General features: G+C 49.8%; 1 protein-coding gene across 4 annotated transcripts; it reads left to right on the top strand.

Moving 5' to 3' along the window:
• Nucleotides 1-294: 294 nt before the first annotated feature.
• Nucleotides 295-17,749, top strand: AP2M1 (adaptor-related protein complex 2, mu 1 subunit). 4 transcript variants are annotated; one of them, XM_010155260.1, is made up of 13 exons: nt 305-420; nt 4,022-4,027; nt 5,734-5,999; nt 7,677-7,759; nt 11,356-11,361; nt 11,891-12,026; nt 12,123-12,264; nt 12,930-12,941; nt 14,458-14,577; nt 15,094-15,229; nt 15,935-16,032; nt 16,157-16,268; nt 16,618-17,749. In XM_010155260.1, exons 1-13 carry the CDS (start codon nt 347-349, stop codon nt 16,750-16,752), a joined length of 1,326 nt encoding a protein of 441 aa, XP_010153562.1. In that variant the 5' UTR covers nt 305-346; the 3' UTR covers nt 16,753-17,749. The 4 variants fall into 4 exon arrangements, with proteins under 4 accessions (XP_010153563.1, XP_010153564.1, XP_010153562.1 ...); XM_010155261.1 differs by lacking the exons at nt 4,022-4,027; nt 12,930-12,941 and having other exon boundaries at nt 295-420; XM_010155262.1 differs by lacking the exons at nt 11,356-11,361; nt 12,930-12,941 and having other exon boundaries at nt 301-420.
• The last annotated feature ends 32 nt before the right edge of the window (nt 17,750-17,781 follow it).

Raw genomic sequence — 17,781 nt, 5'->3', positions numbered from 1 at the left:
TTTTGATCTGCTGGGATTTTATATGGAAAATATAATCCGTAACTGCAGGGATGAGGCTACTTCCCTCTTCTCCAGGGTAAAAGGCTGTTTCTAATAGTCCCTTGTAAGTAAGGAGCTGTGTGTTCATTACTCCTGTGGCTTCAGATGTGTGCTCTGAGGTCCTCACCACCACGGAATTGTCTTCTGGTTGAGGATGAGTGACTAAACGTGTTTGTGCCCTGGCTGGTAGCCAGCAGGTACCAAAGTCCGTGCCCCCGTACTGCTTGTTGCTGTGCAGCCTGCTGATACATACCCTCTTTTGCTTCAGGTCTTAAGCAACATGGGAAGAGAAGACTGAAGTTCCACCATGATCGGAGGCTTATTCATCTATAATCACAAAGGAGAGGTTTTAATCTCTCGAGTCTACCGGGATGATATTGGGTGAGTGCTTCTGTTGCATCCCTGGTCTTTGCATTACTGTCTCATTTTGGTGCAGACAACAACCCAGAGCTGCTTTGTTCTGCATTAGCTGTGCATGCATGTCAGACTGCAACTCATCTTGCTGCTCTAGGCTTAGTTCAGAAAAATAAAAGGTTTTTAAGCCCTGGTCACCTTCGGATGGCAGTGAAGGGTGGCCTGCAGGCAAACCTGGGGCTTTCTTTTGGGTGGTAGAGATCTGGCCATCACTCCAAGTGCCTCAGCAACAGGGACTGCTGCTGCAGGAGTCTACCAGCCTCACCGTAATCATTAAAACTTTACGGGAGCAGTAATGTGGGGACTGTCTGCCACGCACTATACTAGGGCTCTGAATTAGTTTCAAACACAGATGTCTGGCGTCAAGTACAGGCATGCAGAAGACTGTTTGTGGCCTTGGAAAGTTATGCCTGCAAGCAGCCCTGTAGTAACCACAGCTGTACACTTGAAGCTGGCATTCTGTCCCCCAGCTTTGTATGGCAGCCTTGTAGGTGAAAAGCTTACATTCACTGGGTAATTAGAGTTGTGGGAAGCACTGAAAGCCTTCAGTAGATTGTAGGTGTCTCATTACACTTCCTGTAAGTGTTGTGATGCTCACTTAGACTGGATCTGTACAATCCTTGGGCTGCTAGTTGCTAGAAGGGACCTGACTAAAAATTCGGTGTACTGTAAGGAATGATGTCAAGTGATGCTGCTGCTTGGACTGAAAATCTTCGGTGTTTTTCTTGCACAACACCACTCTTCCTAGTGGGTTTTCATTAGTGTTAGGCATTAGGTGGAAGTTAGTAAAGTTAACAGTGAAAACATAGCTAATGGAAGCAGGTCCATGGTAGGTGTTAATTCAGAGGACAAGAAGAGAGATCCTTCTGCCCGCTTTAGGGCAAAAATAGTTTGCACCAGGTCTCCACAACAAATAGTGGCAGGAATGTGCTGTGAAATAACTCGTTGCCTTGAATTACAACCAATTGTGAAGCCAGTCTGCCTTCAGACTGCTTTTAGTCTGAAGAGTGTGTCCCTTCTGGTTATGGGTTGCCTAGCTGAGGCAGAACTAGTAGCTGGTCAAGGCTTGCACTGTTTCGTTGGCGGAGTAACAGTCAACATGGTGTCTGTAATAGGGCTTCACCTAATGAGCTTTGCTGTAAGTCTCTTGGCTTGTTCGGAGGCAGCGAAGGCACGGTAAAGTAGCCGTTCTAAGGTTGACTGAGTTATTCCAGGACTTCCACACAGAGCTGAGCCAAGGAAGCATTGTATTTCTGAAGCAGAAAACTGCTGCCTAAGACGTTTTTGCCTCTCCTCTGATGTACTAACTCATTTCAGTCTTGAAATGCTTATTGGCGGAAGCTCTTCAGAGCAATTCATATGCCAGATCTGACTTGAATAGATGTGAGAGTGAGCCAAGCCAGTCTGGATTATAGATACATTTTGAGAATATGTTGGGGGAGTGGGGTGTTAGGGACGCCATTACTGCAGTTTCTGGCAAAAACAATTTTTTTTGTGGCTTGCAAACTTAAAGCACTTAAAGATAAGATTGTGCTCAACCTGATGTTTATTCAAGGAGGCCTTTTGGTTTAAAGGGCATTCTGGCTGTGGAGATGTAAACTGGGGAGTGTAGTGATTTTGAATGTAGTGATCTTCTCTAGCTTTATATCTTGGCTCACTCCTCTTGTAAAGTGAGCGACTCGTGTACAGTACATCCTGCTGACTGGCCAGGCAAAACTAGAAAATAGGATTTCCTGCCTGATCCTATCTTAACTTTTTCATTTGGTAAAAGGTGCCAAAAAGATTGAAGTGTGTCCTTTCAGACTTCAGGAGTCGGTGTTGCCTTGAGCGAAATCCTCCATTCGATGCCTGTGAAAGTGTCAGTCCCAGTCTTGTGACTTAGGCGGAGCTGGTGCTGGCCGTTAACCAAGCTTGCTCCCCGGGGTGTCGAATTCCTTTTGAAACAGGCCTGCAAACCTGGCTTGGAATTTTTTAGATGTGTAACCTTATGAAACAACTTGTCTTTAAAATGGCTTGTCTCATCTTGTGGTGTAATCGAGTGACCGAGAATCTTCAGCTTTATAGCAAGCCAGTGGAGTTAGATCCTGTTCTGAACACAAGGTCTGCTTTAAAGCTTTAGTAGCCTGACCTTCAGAGGAAGGTAGAGAAAGGAATAGCCATGATACTGTACCTTCTACTAAACTCACAGACTCTGTCTCTAACCAAACAACCAGCTGATAGATTTTTTTTTTTTTTTAGAATGCTCTACCGTTTTTAATTCCTAAATGGTATGTCTGAAGTGCTGAGGCTGAGCCATCCAGCTTGTTGGCAGGTTGAACAAGAAATGAGCATAGCTGCTGCCTGTCTTCCTGTGGGCTCTGAGCGATTGACCCTCAAGAATCCTTGGTCTTGGCACTTGCCTTTGGCATTCTGAAGCCGTGGCCCGTGTCTTGGGAGAGATTAAAGGTTACCTGTGGTTATGAGAACCCATCCTCCTGCACAGTTTAGGGGTCTGAATAAGCTGCAATTTTAATGAGCAAGGTGATGGTCAATAAAGAAACTCTTCCCTTGACTTTGGTAAAGGCAGAAATAACACAAAACTTGGTCTGTCTTTGCTTGCTACTTAGAATGGCTTTAGTGCATGTAGTGCTTCAGTCCATATAGCAGCTAGCTGCATGCATAAGCAGCCTCTTATCAAAAAAAAATAAAAGCAAAGCACTCTGTGTTTAATTCAGGATACCATGGAGGCCTCTCCTGTGATCTTCAAGTGCCTTGTTCTTCAGTGACATAGTCATTGGGAGAACCTACCTGCCTTTAAAATGTAGCCATTTAACAAAAATAAGCTATTTGGAACTGAGCAGCTTACGTGACAAACTGCATGCACATTAAACATAATAGGCATTTGGTTTCTGAGCTTCTAATCCATCACTTTGGCTTTGTGGCCCTTGATCCTTAAGGAAAAAGTGCAAGGTGGATAGAGCAGTGTCTGAACCGGCAGGATGTGCCGTATCTCTCCAGATGTGCTCCAGCTCTATCAGACGTGCTGTATTTCCTGTTGGCTGTACCAAGCCAGAAAGCATCAACCCGAACAGCTTCACATGGGAAGTACTGACACCGAAATGCCCGCTCAGACTTGCAGTCCCATTCTGTGGCCGACTGGGAAGTAGATAGCTGGTAATCCCCAGTCCCCAGGTGATGCCTCGGACTGAGACCCTCGGGTTTTTCCCCTCCCAAGGCCTGCTACCTGGGTATCGCTCATGTGATAGGGATGCAGCTCATCTGGACTAAACACCCAGTTAGCCCTAAAATTCAGCCAAACACCAGGCTGTCCACGCTGGCAGCCCGACCACAGCATGTCAGCATGGTGCCTCGCCAGGGCTTCATTGCTGCCACAGCTTGTTAGTGTCCATCCAATACCTTGGCCTTTTGTGCCCAGGAGCAGGGGGAGGGGGTGCTGTTTGGTCTCTCCTTATCTCTTTGGATTCATTGTGCCTTGTGTGTGTGTTTCTAACCCTTTCTCTTGTTGCTGTCACTCCTCCTTTCTCCGCTGGCGCCATTTCTGTCCATCCCATCTCATTGGCTGCTGTAGCAATAGGTAAGAGACGCGTGGTAGGCCGTGAGTGGCACTGCAGAGTGGGCAATCGGTGTGCTAGAAACGCTTCACTGACCTGAGGCTTCTCCTCTAGCTGCACAAGCCTGGTTGCTCGTTCTGGTACTAGTTCTAGTGGGGTAGAACTTGGAGGCTGGGAGGGCTAATGCTCCAGGACAGGCTGAACTTTCCTTGCAGGGCCTCCTGAAGGGGAGGAATGGGGCTTGTAGATATTGTTATTTTAGAATAGATTAAATTACTTTCTAGTGGAAAAAAACAAGGTAGAAATTAAATACTAATTTGAACATGCAAACCTTCTGGACCAATAAAATCTGAGAAGTATTTGAAGGCCAGAATTTTGTTTATGGGGGAGCATGTTTACTGATGAAGCTTCTACATATGTACCCAGACCTTCAAGGAGCAAACACCTGCTGTGGTAGCATATGTTCCTGTGAATATCCTTTGTTTTCAAACTTGGAACTGTCTGCTGGATTGTTGACAACCCTCAGTGCTTACGAGCATTTGTATGCCTGTATCCTTGCTTGTGAGGATATTGTTGCCGTCTGCTCTCAAACATGGTTCTGCATAATCAGTACCGTGGCCTTGGTGCTGTGGTCAGAGACTCCCTGTTCTGCACAGTGCTGAAGAGTATGAGTAATGAAGCACGACTGGATGAGTCTTGGCTTGGTGTGTAGACTACTGCTTCAAGTCTCAGTCTTGTCATATAGAGCACTCAGGCTTCCTTCCTGTGTTCTTGGGATTGGTGGACTTTAATCTGGGGAGTTTATCCTGATTTGCAGCTATGGGGTAAGGAAACTCTAGTGTGGAAGGGCTGGCATCCAGGTTGCCCCTCCGTCACCCCTGTTTACCCAGGAGGGATTTGTTCCAGTTTGGATTAAAGGTGGCAGCAGCTAGGAAAGCTTGCACAGCACTTTTTCAGCACATAATGCAGTGCTACTAGCATGTTGCACTGTGAGCACCTAAGTCCATGTGCAAGAGACCTGTTCTGAAGCTTAGCAGGCTTGAGAGGATGTGTAACTGGAAAACCAAATGTTCTCCATCCTGCTCGCTGCTTTGGGCCTGCCCTCCATGGTGCCTGGGCTATGGAGGTGAGGTGGGCCTGAGACTAGAGCTCCCTTTTGGGGTGTACCTGTGCTCTGACTTTTGTCGGGTGACCCAGGAAGGTTTTGCTGGTTTTTCCTCAGTGGTATGTCTGGGAGGAACTACCGTCAACAGAAAATCTTGGGAGACTGCAGCTTGCTTTGGGGCAAGAGTATGAAGGCCTGGGCGTGCAGAGTAGACAGTAACTAGGTGTTTGGTCAAAACTGGGCTCTGCTTTGAGCTGTGGTACTGTGTTTGGTCCCAGCTTTGGCAATCAATCCGGAATGCTAGCAAAATTAACCGAAGGGAAGGTTCCTTTGCCACCTGACTCCAGGTGAAGGTTAACTTCTTCTGAGAAGTGTTGCATTGTAGTCCAAAGCTCCTTACAGACCAGTAACGTGCTCTCTCCTTTAGTTGGTGCAGAATTTAATGTCTAACTCTGCTCAGAGCCTTCACTCGTCCCTCTTAGAGATATCCAGGCACCCTTCCTCAGTAAGCTTGGTGTATGTATATGTAGTTCAGCGTCTGACTGTAATCGCCTAAGCAGAACTGTGCAGCCAGCTTGTTTTCATGTACACCATGCTAACTTCTCTTTGGTGATGATCTCGTAGGCGGAATGCCGTCGACGCCTTCCGCGTCAATGTCATCCACGCGCGGCAGCAAGTACGCTCGCCCGTCACCAACATCGCCCGCACAAGTTTCTTCCATGTTAAGCGTTCCAACATCTGGCTGGCTGCCGTCACCAAGCAGAATGTCAACGCTGCCATGGTATTTGAGTTTCTTTACAAGATGTGTGACGTGATGACTGCCTACTTTGGGAAGATCAGCGAGGAGAACATAAAGAACAACTTTGTGCTGATCTATGAACTACTGGATGGTGAGATGTTTCCCTTGCCTGTTAACTTGGTGATTCCAAAACCCTTATAGAATCATAGAATCATAGAATGGTTTGGGTTGGAAGGGACCTTAAAGACCATCTAGTTCCAACCCCCCTGCCATGGGCAGGGACACCTTCCACTAGACCAGGTTGCTCCAAGCCACATCCAGCCTGGCCTTGACCACTTCCAGGGATGGGGCATCCACAACATCTCTGGGCAACCTGTTCCAGTGCCTCACCACCCTCTCTGTGAAGGATTTCTTCCTGACATCTAATCTAACCCTCCCTGATTTCAATTTGTACCCATTACCTCTTGTCCTATCACTACAGGCTCTTGTAAAAAGTCCTCTCCCAGTCCCCTTGTAGGCCCCCTTCAGCTACTGGAAAGCTGCAATGAAGTCTCCTCGGAGCCTCCTCTTCTCCAGGCTGAACAAGCCCCGTTCTCACAGCCTGTTGTCATAGGAGAGGTGCTCCAGCCCTCTGATCATCTTCGTGGCCCTCCTCTGGACTCGCTCCTTAGCTTAGTTTGAAGTAGTAATAATCCTTGAAGTATTTTTAACATCTGTGACTGGGTTCGAGATTACTCATTCTGCTTTCTAATGCCACCTGTGCTGTACATGTAGATAACATCTCAAGCCTATGGCCTTCTGTTGATGGTGGCCTGCTTCGCTCAGGTGCTGGGAGAGGCGCACATGTATAAATGAGGCAGCCGGTACCAGAGCCTAGCTTCTGAGTGGTCCTGTGTAGATGTAGGGCTAGCATTACGCTGACCTGTGTGAAGGGGGCTGTCTCTGAGCACCTCTGAGGCTAGCCATCCCAGCTAGTTCCCAGGTGGCTTTGGCACTGTATGCTAGCAGTCACCCCAGGTTGCAGTTGGCTGCCACTCTTGGGTTGCCTTTTGGGGGCAGTTCTGAGACAGAAGGAAGTCAATAAAACCCAAACTGCTCTGTCCCTGGCCCTGTCTCCAAATGTCACCACAGAATAACAATACAGTGTCCCCTCAGCTGTGAGTGTTACCAGCCTGCCTGAGGAGATTGCCCTTGAGCTGTCCCTGTTTCACATAACGTGAGCCCTTTTTAGTTATGCTTCAGTTTGTTCTCCAGTGGAGGCACCATGTATGTGTGTCCTGGGATTCTTAGCCAAGGGTCACAGTGACTGTTAGTTTCTGTTCCCTCTGGGTGGATCGAGAGACTTGTGTTTCTCTGTTTTGGTCAGCCACTGCTGTCTCCCAGTGAGATAAAACCTGCCAGTGTGGTGTTACTCAGTGTTCAGTGAAGATAGATTGTTCTGCTGTTGGATAAAGCCTCTTTATTGTCCTTTGGATGTTTTTGGGAAAAACTCCAGAGCGTTTTTGGGAAAAACTCCAGTGTGCCCCGTGCATATGGCTAGACTAGTTGATATTTAGTCCTGAAGTGCAGCTGTATTTAAAACCCAGCAAATCCATCAGTTAGACAGCTTTCCATCATCCCTCCTCTCCATAATATTGCACAGGGAAGTCAGTTTAGCAAAGCTGTTTCTTTTCTCTTGGTAAGGAATGCTCCAGCAACTTAGCCGGAATTTTAATGTGTAAGCAGTATCTGTTGCACTAATTGGCCCTCTCCTTATAGGAATCGTTAGCATGGTTGACACGTTTATACCGTGCAGCTCTGAACTAACCTTTTTTTTACCCTTCTGTAGAAATCCTGGACTTTGGTTATCCTCAGAACTCTGAAACAGGGGCCCTGAAGACCTTCATCACTCAGCAAGGCATCAAGAGTCAGGTAACTAGAGGATTTTGGGGTACAACACTGCTCTGCTGGTTAACTTTCTGTAAGTCCATTCAAGAAAGTACGGTCTGAATTAACCATTTGACCGGTGCTGAGTAGATTGGGAGCACCCTGGCAGGGATGTAGCTCAGTGGCATCTCATTTTAGGTGTCTCTGCTCGTGTGACCTCATGTTCCTTGGCACACAGTAAGATGCAGGAGGAAGGGCCCTGAGCTAGGATAATGCCAGTCCCTTGCAAGTAAATGACTATTGGCTTCAGGCTCTGGTCTGTGTCAGCTGCTGACAGGATAAACAAATCTACCTGCTGATCCAGAAGTAGCTCTTCTCTGTGTGGATCTTGCTGAGCAGGTCGGTTTTCCACCAGCCTTCAGTGCCCGGAGCTGTCAGGCTTTCATGCCTGCCTTGTAATGAAGTATTCTCCAGCCCTGTGGAGCTTGCTCTCAGTCAGGAAGCTGATGTTATCCTGTCACTGCCTGTAACATCTTTGCAAATCAGCATCAGTACAGTCTGAGCTTTCCCATGTTAGAGACTAGAATCTCTGCTGTGCATTTGGCAGGGTATTAACCCTTGCCACAAAGTTTACATGGAGTTAGAAGTTAAGGGCACCTGGAGAAAAAGACACTTTGCTTGGACTGTTCTTGGGAATGTGTTTTAAACTACCTCTAATCCTACTGAGGCTACTGTCCTCAGTACTAGGCTTCCCATCTTGGGCAGCTCATGCTTAACCTCAGTAACTGAAACCCTCCTTTGGTTCCAGTTTCTTGTGTCCTCAAGGAATATTGCTGACCTTGTCCATCTAATACAGCTATGCAACTTGTGACGAGGACTTAGCTGAAAACTCAGTCCTCTCCCCTGTGCAGCAGCTGAGTCAGGAGAAAAGTCAGTTTGTGCTGAAGCTGTCAGCAGCAGAGATCTTCAGCCCCAAGGTACAAACAGAAGCAAAGTGCTAAACAAGAGCCTGCTGGTGACCGTTCTTGTTAGGGATAAGCAAAGGTCAGAGTCTCTCAAGGCTCTGTTTCAATGCTGCTCATCAGCACTGACTTCCCAAGAACTCCTTTTTAAACTTAATCTACTTGTAGCAAGACTGGCTGCATCCCTAAGAAGGAAGTGAGAGAGAAGCTGCCCCTGACCAACACAGTTCCTGCTGGAACAGCAGTGTTGTGCAAGAGGGCATGCTCGTACCAGCAACCAGATGTGAGCACATCCGGTCTCAGTCCCCCATCCCGAGCCCTCGTGTAAATCACTCCGGCCTTCTGCAGTCTGACATTTCGGGCACTCAGCACTCTGGATAGCTGAGTCAGCTCCTGTTCCTAGGAAAACTCAAAACTAACCGCCACCCTCACTTCCTTCCCTAGCTGGTGGATTGTTTTTTTGGTTTTCTCTGTTTCAACAAACTCCTGTGCTGTCTGTGTGCAAACCACTGTCACAGCATCTTGTTCAGCAGCAGGTTTAGTCCTTCCCTTACAAAGAGTTTTGGACTCCAGCTTTTCACAAGTCAGCAGTTACTCTGCTCTGTGCTGGAATTTTGGGCAGCCCAGTTCAACAAACAGAAGTAATCCTTTCCAGGCACAGTGGGGCAGGGGCGACAGTTGAAACAGGACTTGGTGTGTTTCCTTGTCTGCTCTCTACTCTGGTGTATCTGTCCCCCAACTCCTCCTCTGCTGACAGCCAACTGCTGGCAGGTCCCCTGGGCCAGGATCTGGGACTGGGTAGCCTGTCAGCCATGTTCCCTTATCCCCACATAACACCGTTCATGAGGGTTGCTGAATTTAAGGAGCAAAGTCTCCAGTCACGGCAGAGTTTCCAAACCCAACATTTTTACTGTATTCTCAACGGCAGATTTGAGGCATACTGAGCTGCTGCCCTCTGAATGCCCACCCTGCATGGCTGCAGTGGTCTGTCCAGAGCTGGTGATCTTGGAATACGAGATCTGCCCTCTTCTTTTTGAAAGCGGGTCCAATATTGCTGCGTTGCTTACCAAGGGAGGTTCCCCTGCGCGCTGGGAATGCGGTGATGTGGCACACGGGTTTTTTAAAAGGTGCTGGTGTGCAGCATGGTTTCACTTCTACTCCCCAGCCATGAAGTAGCCAACTACTGACATAGCCTGCCATGTTGATGTCCTGTATCGGAACTGATGCAGACATCGGTTGGTCAGGAATCTTCTTCCGGCAGAAGCTAAACCTGCTCTTGCACCTCGAGGTGGAGCTGTGCTGTTCGCCCTGTTCTCTCTTTTCAGCTCCTGTCTACATCTGTCCAGACTTCCTTAAGGAGCCGAATGCTCTCGTTTGCTTACACTCCCACAAATCGCTTGGAGAAGGAGTTGGTTAACTCTTAGTTACAGTGTTTCCCCAAATCTTGGGTGTACTTCAGTGCTAAAATGCTAGTGTTACTGCTTGAAAGTAAGGAGAGGGCTGCCACCAGCTGCCAGAGCCCAGGAAACCTGCTGGTAGCTGTCTGCCTTTAACCTAGACAGTGTGCTGGGAATTAAATACGACAAGTTGGATATTACTGTCCCATTTTAGCTGCCTTTTTTCATCCAGCTCAGGGGAGCTTCCAGTCCTGTGAGATTTCAGACCCGGGTGCCTTCAGTCCCTCCCTTAGGGAACACTCATGCTGCTGGGGGATCTCAGCTTCCGCGTTCCCCAGGCATCTGCTTCCAGATCCATCCAGTCACTTTCTGTAGTGACCAGTAGAGGTTTGTGGCGCTGATGCTGTTGCAGGAGATGGGAACATCTGCACACGATCAATGGCTTTGGAAGCCACAGAACTGAGTGTTCTGTCTCCATGTGCCTCTCTCATTCCTCTTAAGCCTGAGCAAAGCGTTGAACGAGGCAGATAAGGAGGGGTGTTTGGGGGGGTACTCTGTACTGCATCGAGCACTTAGCTAAGTGCTTCCCAGCAGAGTATAAAACGCTCTGCCTCTCGGATGTGATAATGGCGTTGCGCGCTCAGGGAGTGATCACATCTGTGGCAAGTGTGAAACCAAGCCACTGGGTTAAAGCTGAGATCATGTACTGCCACCCTGTGGGCCCACTGCAAGGCTGCTGGGCAGGGCCCGCTTCCGTGTTCTGCAGGCATTCTGGGGGACGAGGCAGGAATCATGTGGATATAACTTCATGCAGGACCCACTCTTAAGATGCCTGCAGTCCTGGGTGCCTGGTATTTCTCAAAGACTGAGCGTTTGTGCTGCAGTAAACATGCAGGGCTTGCTTTAGGAGTGGCAACACAAGGAGCCCGCTCTGTGTAGGGAGCGTTACTGGGGTGGTATTTGGTCTCTGCTCTGCCTTGTATTTGGGTGGTGTGTACTGGGCCAAGTCTGACAAGCCATTTCACTGATAGGAGTGCTGGCTTCCTGAGGGGAGCTGCAGGTCAAAGCCCCTCATCTTGTTTGTGCTAATTAGCTACCTAATTAACGACGAGCTTACCTGCTTTGTTCCTGTCCTGAGGTAGCCTTAAGCCTAACCTGCCTCTTTCTCCCTCCCTCCCTTCTCTTGCTGTTGACCCGCTTGCCTGTTAACCCTGTGTGCTCCACACTTGCTGCTATACATCTACTTCTTGGCTTTCTGCGTGTGACTGGACCCCGCCGGTAGCATCAGGTAGGAAACCTCCCTGTGCCTCTCGGCACAATCCTTAGAGCCTGGATGTCGCTAGATGCGTGTTAATGTAGTGCTGGTGTATAACTAACGACTGCGGTCATTAAGAAGCAGTCCTCAGGGACCAGCTGTCTCGTGGTCCTAGGTTTTCCTGTTGGATAATGGTGTGAACTGGGCTGTCAGCTGCTTCTCTGCCTAATATGTGGATTGATGTGACAGTCTCAGACATGATTTGGATGTCGTTGGTGGAGCCCTTGCCTCCCTGCACCTGGATGTAGCCTAATGAATGAGCTAACAAAATGGAATAATCTTTCCTGCTATCTTACGACCGATTTTTAGTTAGTAATAGGATTTGCTGTATTGATGAGAGAATATTTTTCGTGGCCAAATCACGAGGGATGTGACCACCCATATCTGAGTGTCAAAAGCAGCTCTGTGCAAAGAATGGCAAGCGTTTGCTCTTGGATTCAGAGCAACCTTTCTTAGTCTTTGATTTTATCTAGAGGTCTAAGATGTGATTTCTTCCTTTCAGACTAAGGAAGAGCAGTCCCAGATCACCAGCCAGGTGACTGGCCAGATTGGATGGAGACGCGAAGGGATCAAATATCGTCGCAATGAACTCTTCCTTGATGTGCTGGAGAGTGTGAACCTCTTGATGTCCCCCCAGGGTAAGCAGGAGGTGTTGAGCTGGCATCCTTCTCCCCTCAAGGGTTTGTGAGTGGGACTTGTGTCAGTGCTCTGAACCGCGCTCTTCTCTACGCCAGGTCAGGTTTTGAGTGCCCACGTCTCTGGCAGAGTGGTGATGAAGAGTTATCTGAGTGGAATGCCAGAGTGCAAGTTTGGCATGAATGACAAGATTGTAATTGAAAAACAGGGCAAAGGGACTGCGGATGAAACGGGGAAAAGGTAAGAGGCATCGGAGTAAAAGCCACTTTGGCACCAGGGACTTATGAAAGGGCAGCACTAAATAATAACTTTTCTGATCTGACAGATAAAGCTAATCTCTTGTTCATTTCAGATGTTACTGCTAACTTTTCTCTGGGTAGGTCAGTTGCCATACAAGCTACAAACCTGAGGGCCTCAATACAGGGGGCTTCTCTGCAGCTCTGAAAGTATTAAGGTTCAAACACAGTGTTAAGTGTGGAGTTCTTGCAGCTAGAAACACCGCCCCAGGAGGGATTTTCCCAGAATTTGTCTCTAGCCGTTGTAGTGTGTGCAGAGACTCTTACTCATAGGGTGCAGTAGTGGTGCTCCCAAGGAGCAGCGAAGGAGCCCCTCTGACCACAGCCTGCGCTACGCAGACTGTTCCCACAAACTCGAACAGCTGACAGGCTAATCCTGGGTGAGCCCATCCTGCCGTACAAGTGTGGGCTGGAGGCGCTCTCCTCCTTCCCAGCTGTACCTTGGGCAGTACCCACATTGCAGCTGAAAAGGGCTCTCCTGCCTTTTTCATCCTTCCTGCTTGGGGTAAAGAGATAACAGCAAAGGGACTGCCACTTTTCTCTCGTTAACCGTTTTCAACTCAACTGTGTTTCTCTTGGTATTTTTTGTGTTTTTTTGCTGACCCCCAGTGAATTGGGAAGGTAGATAATCTGCTTCAGCTGTGTGTGCGCTCTGCTCTCCCCGCCCCTGTCTCTTGCTTTGTGTGACTTGTGCATGTGACTCGGATCTCGGACACTTTCCATGATGGTTCCTGTAAACGGAGCTGAGCTGCTATTTGCCTTTTCTCTCAGAACCAAGCCAAGAGCTATCGCTTCACTGTCACCTTTAAGCCATCTTTCCTGTACCTCAATCTAGCTAGTCAAATGGATGAGCCTTGGGCTGCTACCCAGTGGGGATACATAGTGAAAATGCCATCTGTGTAGGGATCTGAAGAGTCAGTAGCACTGTCCCAAAGCATCTGTGGTGTTAATGCCTTGCCCGTAAAGGTGCTGTTTTCTTGAGTTAACAGGAGCAAGAAGGACAGGGACTCTTGCTGGGTAGTTCTCCCTAGCTGTGGTTCTCTGGTGGGCAAGAGCTCGGAGATGTCACTCTCCAGAAGCGTTTAGTTATGAGGTGACCCAGAGGGACAGCTGCTGCCAATTGCTTTTTGGCATCTAGCATGTGGCAACACCAAACCCTGAGTAATGCTGGCTGAGCCCTGGGCCAGTGGTAGACAGCAGGGTTTTCCCAGCAGTGTTCCAAGGACATTCAGCAACAGATAAGGAGACTAACTCCCACTTAAAGCACAGATACTACACTACGGGGTTGTGTAAAGTAAACAGCCAGTCAGTCTGCTTCCTGTTTGTGCAGGTAATGGTGGTTCCTAGGACAGCTGAACCTGCTTGTAGTGCTTGTACTATCTCTGCTCCCAGCAGTAGAGGCAGCCTGGATACCACAATGCTATATTGCTGCACTTTCTCTACACTGCTGCCTCTTCTGTTGCTACCACCTTCTCATTTTCTAGTCCCTCTCGGTAGCTGAGAGGCGTTCTTGGCTGGCTTCAGGACCTGTAGCAAGGAAGGGATTCTCAGACTAGAACCAGCACCAGCTGAGTGCTGGTGCACCTAGATGCTAGCTGCGTAGATTCTTAAAAGTGAGAGATACAAACTTTTAGGCATAATTTGTGGTGTTTGGAATCAAACCACCTGCTAGCAGTGTGGAAGTCAGCAGCTGGGAAAAGTTCTGAAGAGGAAAACCCCAATCCTGGCATCTCCTGGCTGTGTGGCAGTGGGATAGCTTTGTGGACAGGAAGGTGTTTTCTCTCCTTTTGAACTGTGCTGCGAGAAGACTTGGGCTAGCAGAGTGGTCCAGGCAGCACCAAGATGCTGCTGGCTGGCAGGCCTGTTGTTGGCTGTGACAGAAAGGTCCTACTCTAATCTCTCTCCTCTTTGGGGAGAGGAGGGAGAGAATTCTTCCAAACTTCCTGAAGTATGATCTATGAAACAAAGAAAGTCTGAGCCAAGACGCTGCTGCCCCCTAAATCTCTCCCTGCCTCCCCATTTCCTGGACACCTGCGATGGCAACGCGCTCTGTAGAGTAGTTTCTGCCTGGGCAGACTGACTGCACCAAGATACCGGGGCTGCAGGTCGCACTCCTTTAACTCTCTTGGTTTTTTAGCGGCAAACAGTCCATCGCCATCGACGACTGCACTTTCCACCAGTGCGTGCGGCTCAGCAAGTTTGATTCCGAGAGGAGCATCAGCTTCATTCCACCAGACGGAGAGTTTGAGCTCATGAGGTATGGTGTGTGTGTGGGGGGCGAACAGGCCGGTGCTGGTGTCTGCTTGCTGCTGCAGCTGGTGGTGCTGCTCTGAGGCAGCCCTGGAGCATCTAACAGCTATGCACTTGCCTTCTCTCTTGTCACTGGAATCTGGAGGGTGTCCCAGAAATCCTTCTGTTAGATGTGATAGAAGCCCCAGCTGCATGGTATTTCTGTGCCACAACCAGAGTGTTGGGTATGGGTTTCTTACCCATTACCTTGCTGTATTTGGGGTGTTTTAGTGCTTAAAACTGGTGTCCTTGAGCAGGGCCATTGGCAGGAACCAGATATAAAACCTGGGACTTGAGAAACCACCGCTGCCCTGGGGCAGCACGGATCTTACTGCTGCTTCTTTCTGGGATGGCTCCCTTTCTGCCTGATGGTTCTGAGCTGCTCCCTGTCTGCAGGGGTGCTCTCTCGCGGAAGGTGATGCAATTTGGGACCGTAAAGGTGTTAACTGCTGCTCAGAGTTCACTGTTGCCTCCATCCCCGCAGATATCGAACCACTAAGGACATCATCCTTCCCTTCCGTGTGATCCCACTGGTGCGGGAGGTGGGTCGGACCAAGCTGGAAGTGAAGGTGGTGATCAAATCAAATTTCAAACCTTCCTTGCTGGCGCAGAAGATAGAGGTAGGAGAACGGACACCTGTGGCCTCTTGTGCCTGGGAACTGTGCCTTTGTTGCTCCCTGCTGTGCAGTCCTCACGCCTGAGGTCCCAGGCTTACGCAGGACTGAAAGAGCCAACCCACGGACGCGTGGTGCTGCTGTGCCGTGGGAGCGAGCTGCCACAGAGCGGGGAGGAGGATGTTGTTTTCAGTTGCGCAGCCACCTCGGCAGAGGCCTTGCTTGCAGCAGCTGTTCACTTTTAACGTCTTGGCCGCTGCGAGAAGTTGACGTTCTGTCTGCACCATCTGACGGTGTCAGGCAGGCAGCAGGGTGTGAGCTGCGTAAGACAGGGGAGGGGTGGCTTTGCAGCGTAGTGCCCTTCTGGCTTCAAGCTGTAAAGCTAGGCTGTCCAGAGCCTCTGCGACCAGGCTCCCTGGCCAGCCTGGCATCCTGCCTGAGCTCGTCGCCCAGCGCTAGCCCCAGGTGTCCTGCAGCCTGAACAGGAGAGCTCTCCCCTGTTCCTCACTGGCTGTTGTGGATTCTGAAAATGTGATTGAACCTTTACTTCAACAAACCGGAGAGCTAGCCTAGGATGCCTTGTGGTAGCTGTTCTCTGGGCCCTGAGGCGGGAGAGGGAAGGCCAAGGCGTCCAGGATACCAGCTGTGCTCTCCTGGGAAGAGGAGGGCAAGGAGTCTCCTTGCCTCTGCTCACCAGACTCTGCCTTCCAGGTCCGGATCCCAACGCCCCTCAATACCAGTGGAGTGCAGGTCATCTGCATGAAAGGGAAGGCAAAGTACAAGGCCAGTGAGAATGCCATTGTCTGGAAGTAAGTGAACACGTCGAGTGCGGGGTGCTCCGAAGGCAGGGTTTGGTGCTTCTGTCTTCCCAGAGCACATGTAGGTAAAGGAACAATAAACTGGCACCTCCTCACTCTGGGCTTTCTCTGACAGGATAAAACGAATGGCTGGAATGAAGGAATCCCAGATCAGTGCGGAGATCGAGCTGCTGCCCACCAATGACAAGAAGAAGTGGGCTCGGCCCCCGATCTCCATGAACTTTGAGGTGAGTCCTTCCCTGTCTGCTTTCCAGGGTGCAGCTCACCTTGGAGCAGCCCGGTCAGTCCCCAGTCCCTTCTGCCCTCAGGGACCTGAATGGGTTTGAGTGCTCCCTCTCCCAAGCTGCCATGTGACTCTTCCTAACATGAGGCCAGCCAGATGGCAAAGCTGTGGAAGAAAACTGTCCTTAAAGCCACTGGAGCCCGTCACCACGCGTGCAGGGAGTCGGGAAGGGAACAGTGGCTCTTGGCATCCATTCTTAAACATGTAGCCAAGGGGTCTCTGTGTCTCATGTATGGAGAGCATCTTACCCCTCTGTTCCAACAGTCTCTGTTGCCTTTCCCTTTTCTGTCTAGGTCCCGTTTGCGCCCTCTGGGCTGAAGGTGCGCTACCTGAAAGTCTTTGAGCCAAAGCTGAACTACAGTGACCACGATGTGATAAAATGGGTGAGGTACATTGGCAGGAGCGGGATCTACGAGACCAGATGCTAGCCCCAGCAGGCTGGCGGGCTCCCTCTTCTCCAAGCCATCCTCTGCCTCTCCTCAGTCTTCAACTACATTCGGAGAAAACATCTGCCTGGCCCCTCTATGCGGATTGAAGACCCTGTGGCTCGCCTTGGGAGCGGACTCGCCTGCCTGTTCTCAGTTGTCACCCACGCTGCAGATCAAGTTCAGAACCCCGGGCGCGCGCAGGGGTGCGGTCAGCCTCCTGCTCCCCCCTCCCAGGGTGGGGAAGGGCTAGTCTAACTCCCATCCTCTCGTGATCTTTCTAGGGAACGTCCACCATTTAAACTCCTCTTCTGTTGGTGTCTCACTACTTGCATCATATCCTAGTATTTTTGAAGTTCTTGTGCATATGTACTCGTAGAATAGACCTAAACATAGACTGGACAAATCTGAGTTGAAGTTACCCTGGCTTCTGTACTAGCTATTGCTGTTGTGGTAGATGTTGCTGGCCAGTCCGAGGTGCCCGGGGTGGTGAGTTTGTCGGGCCTCCGCCGGAGGAGATGGTGGGCTCACCGCATCTCACCCCCACCCTCTATCTTCGCGAAGTTGTCACTATAGAGTCCTGCCATGGCAAGGTTTGTGACCAAAAAAAAAAAAAAGGATGAGGGTTTAGACTCTTGCTGGTGTGTGTGTGGGTGGCGCAGCATTTCAGGTCCTCGGAGCACTTACCCCGCCCACCGCTGGCTGGAGCCAGTCTGTCCTTTCCAAACGAGTTGGAAACGTGGCCCTTCTGTCCCAGGGCCTGCCGGTCAGCCGAGCTCTGTCAGGATGCGAACAGGGTCTGTCCTCGGGGACTCTAAAATGCGCTTGGGAGCAAGAGCCCCCTGCCCCAGCCTGCCCTCTCCACACTTCTACCCAACGCTTCTGGGCCATAGGAATGCTGCTGCTACCCACAATCCTGCTTCTGGTAGTGTGGTCTCCATTTTGTACACTTTGTGATTTGTCCAGCTCTGACATCTAATAAAGTGCGTAGAACGGAGAAGGCTGCCTGCGCTCTCTTTGGGGCCGCAACTC

The sequence above is a fragment of the Eurypyga helias genome, unplaced genomic scaffold (assembly GCF_000690775.1).
Source record: "Eurypyga helias isolate BGI_N326 unplaced genomic scaffold, ASM69077v1 scaffold10797, whole genome shotgun sequence".
NCBI classification, from domain to species: domain Eukaryota; kingdom Metazoa; phylum Chordata; class Aves; order Eurypygiformes; family Eurypygidae; genus Eurypyga; species Eurypyga helias.
The sequence above is the reverse complement of the archived record's forward strand: the minus strand, read 5'-3'. Positions and strand labels throughout refer to the sequence as shown.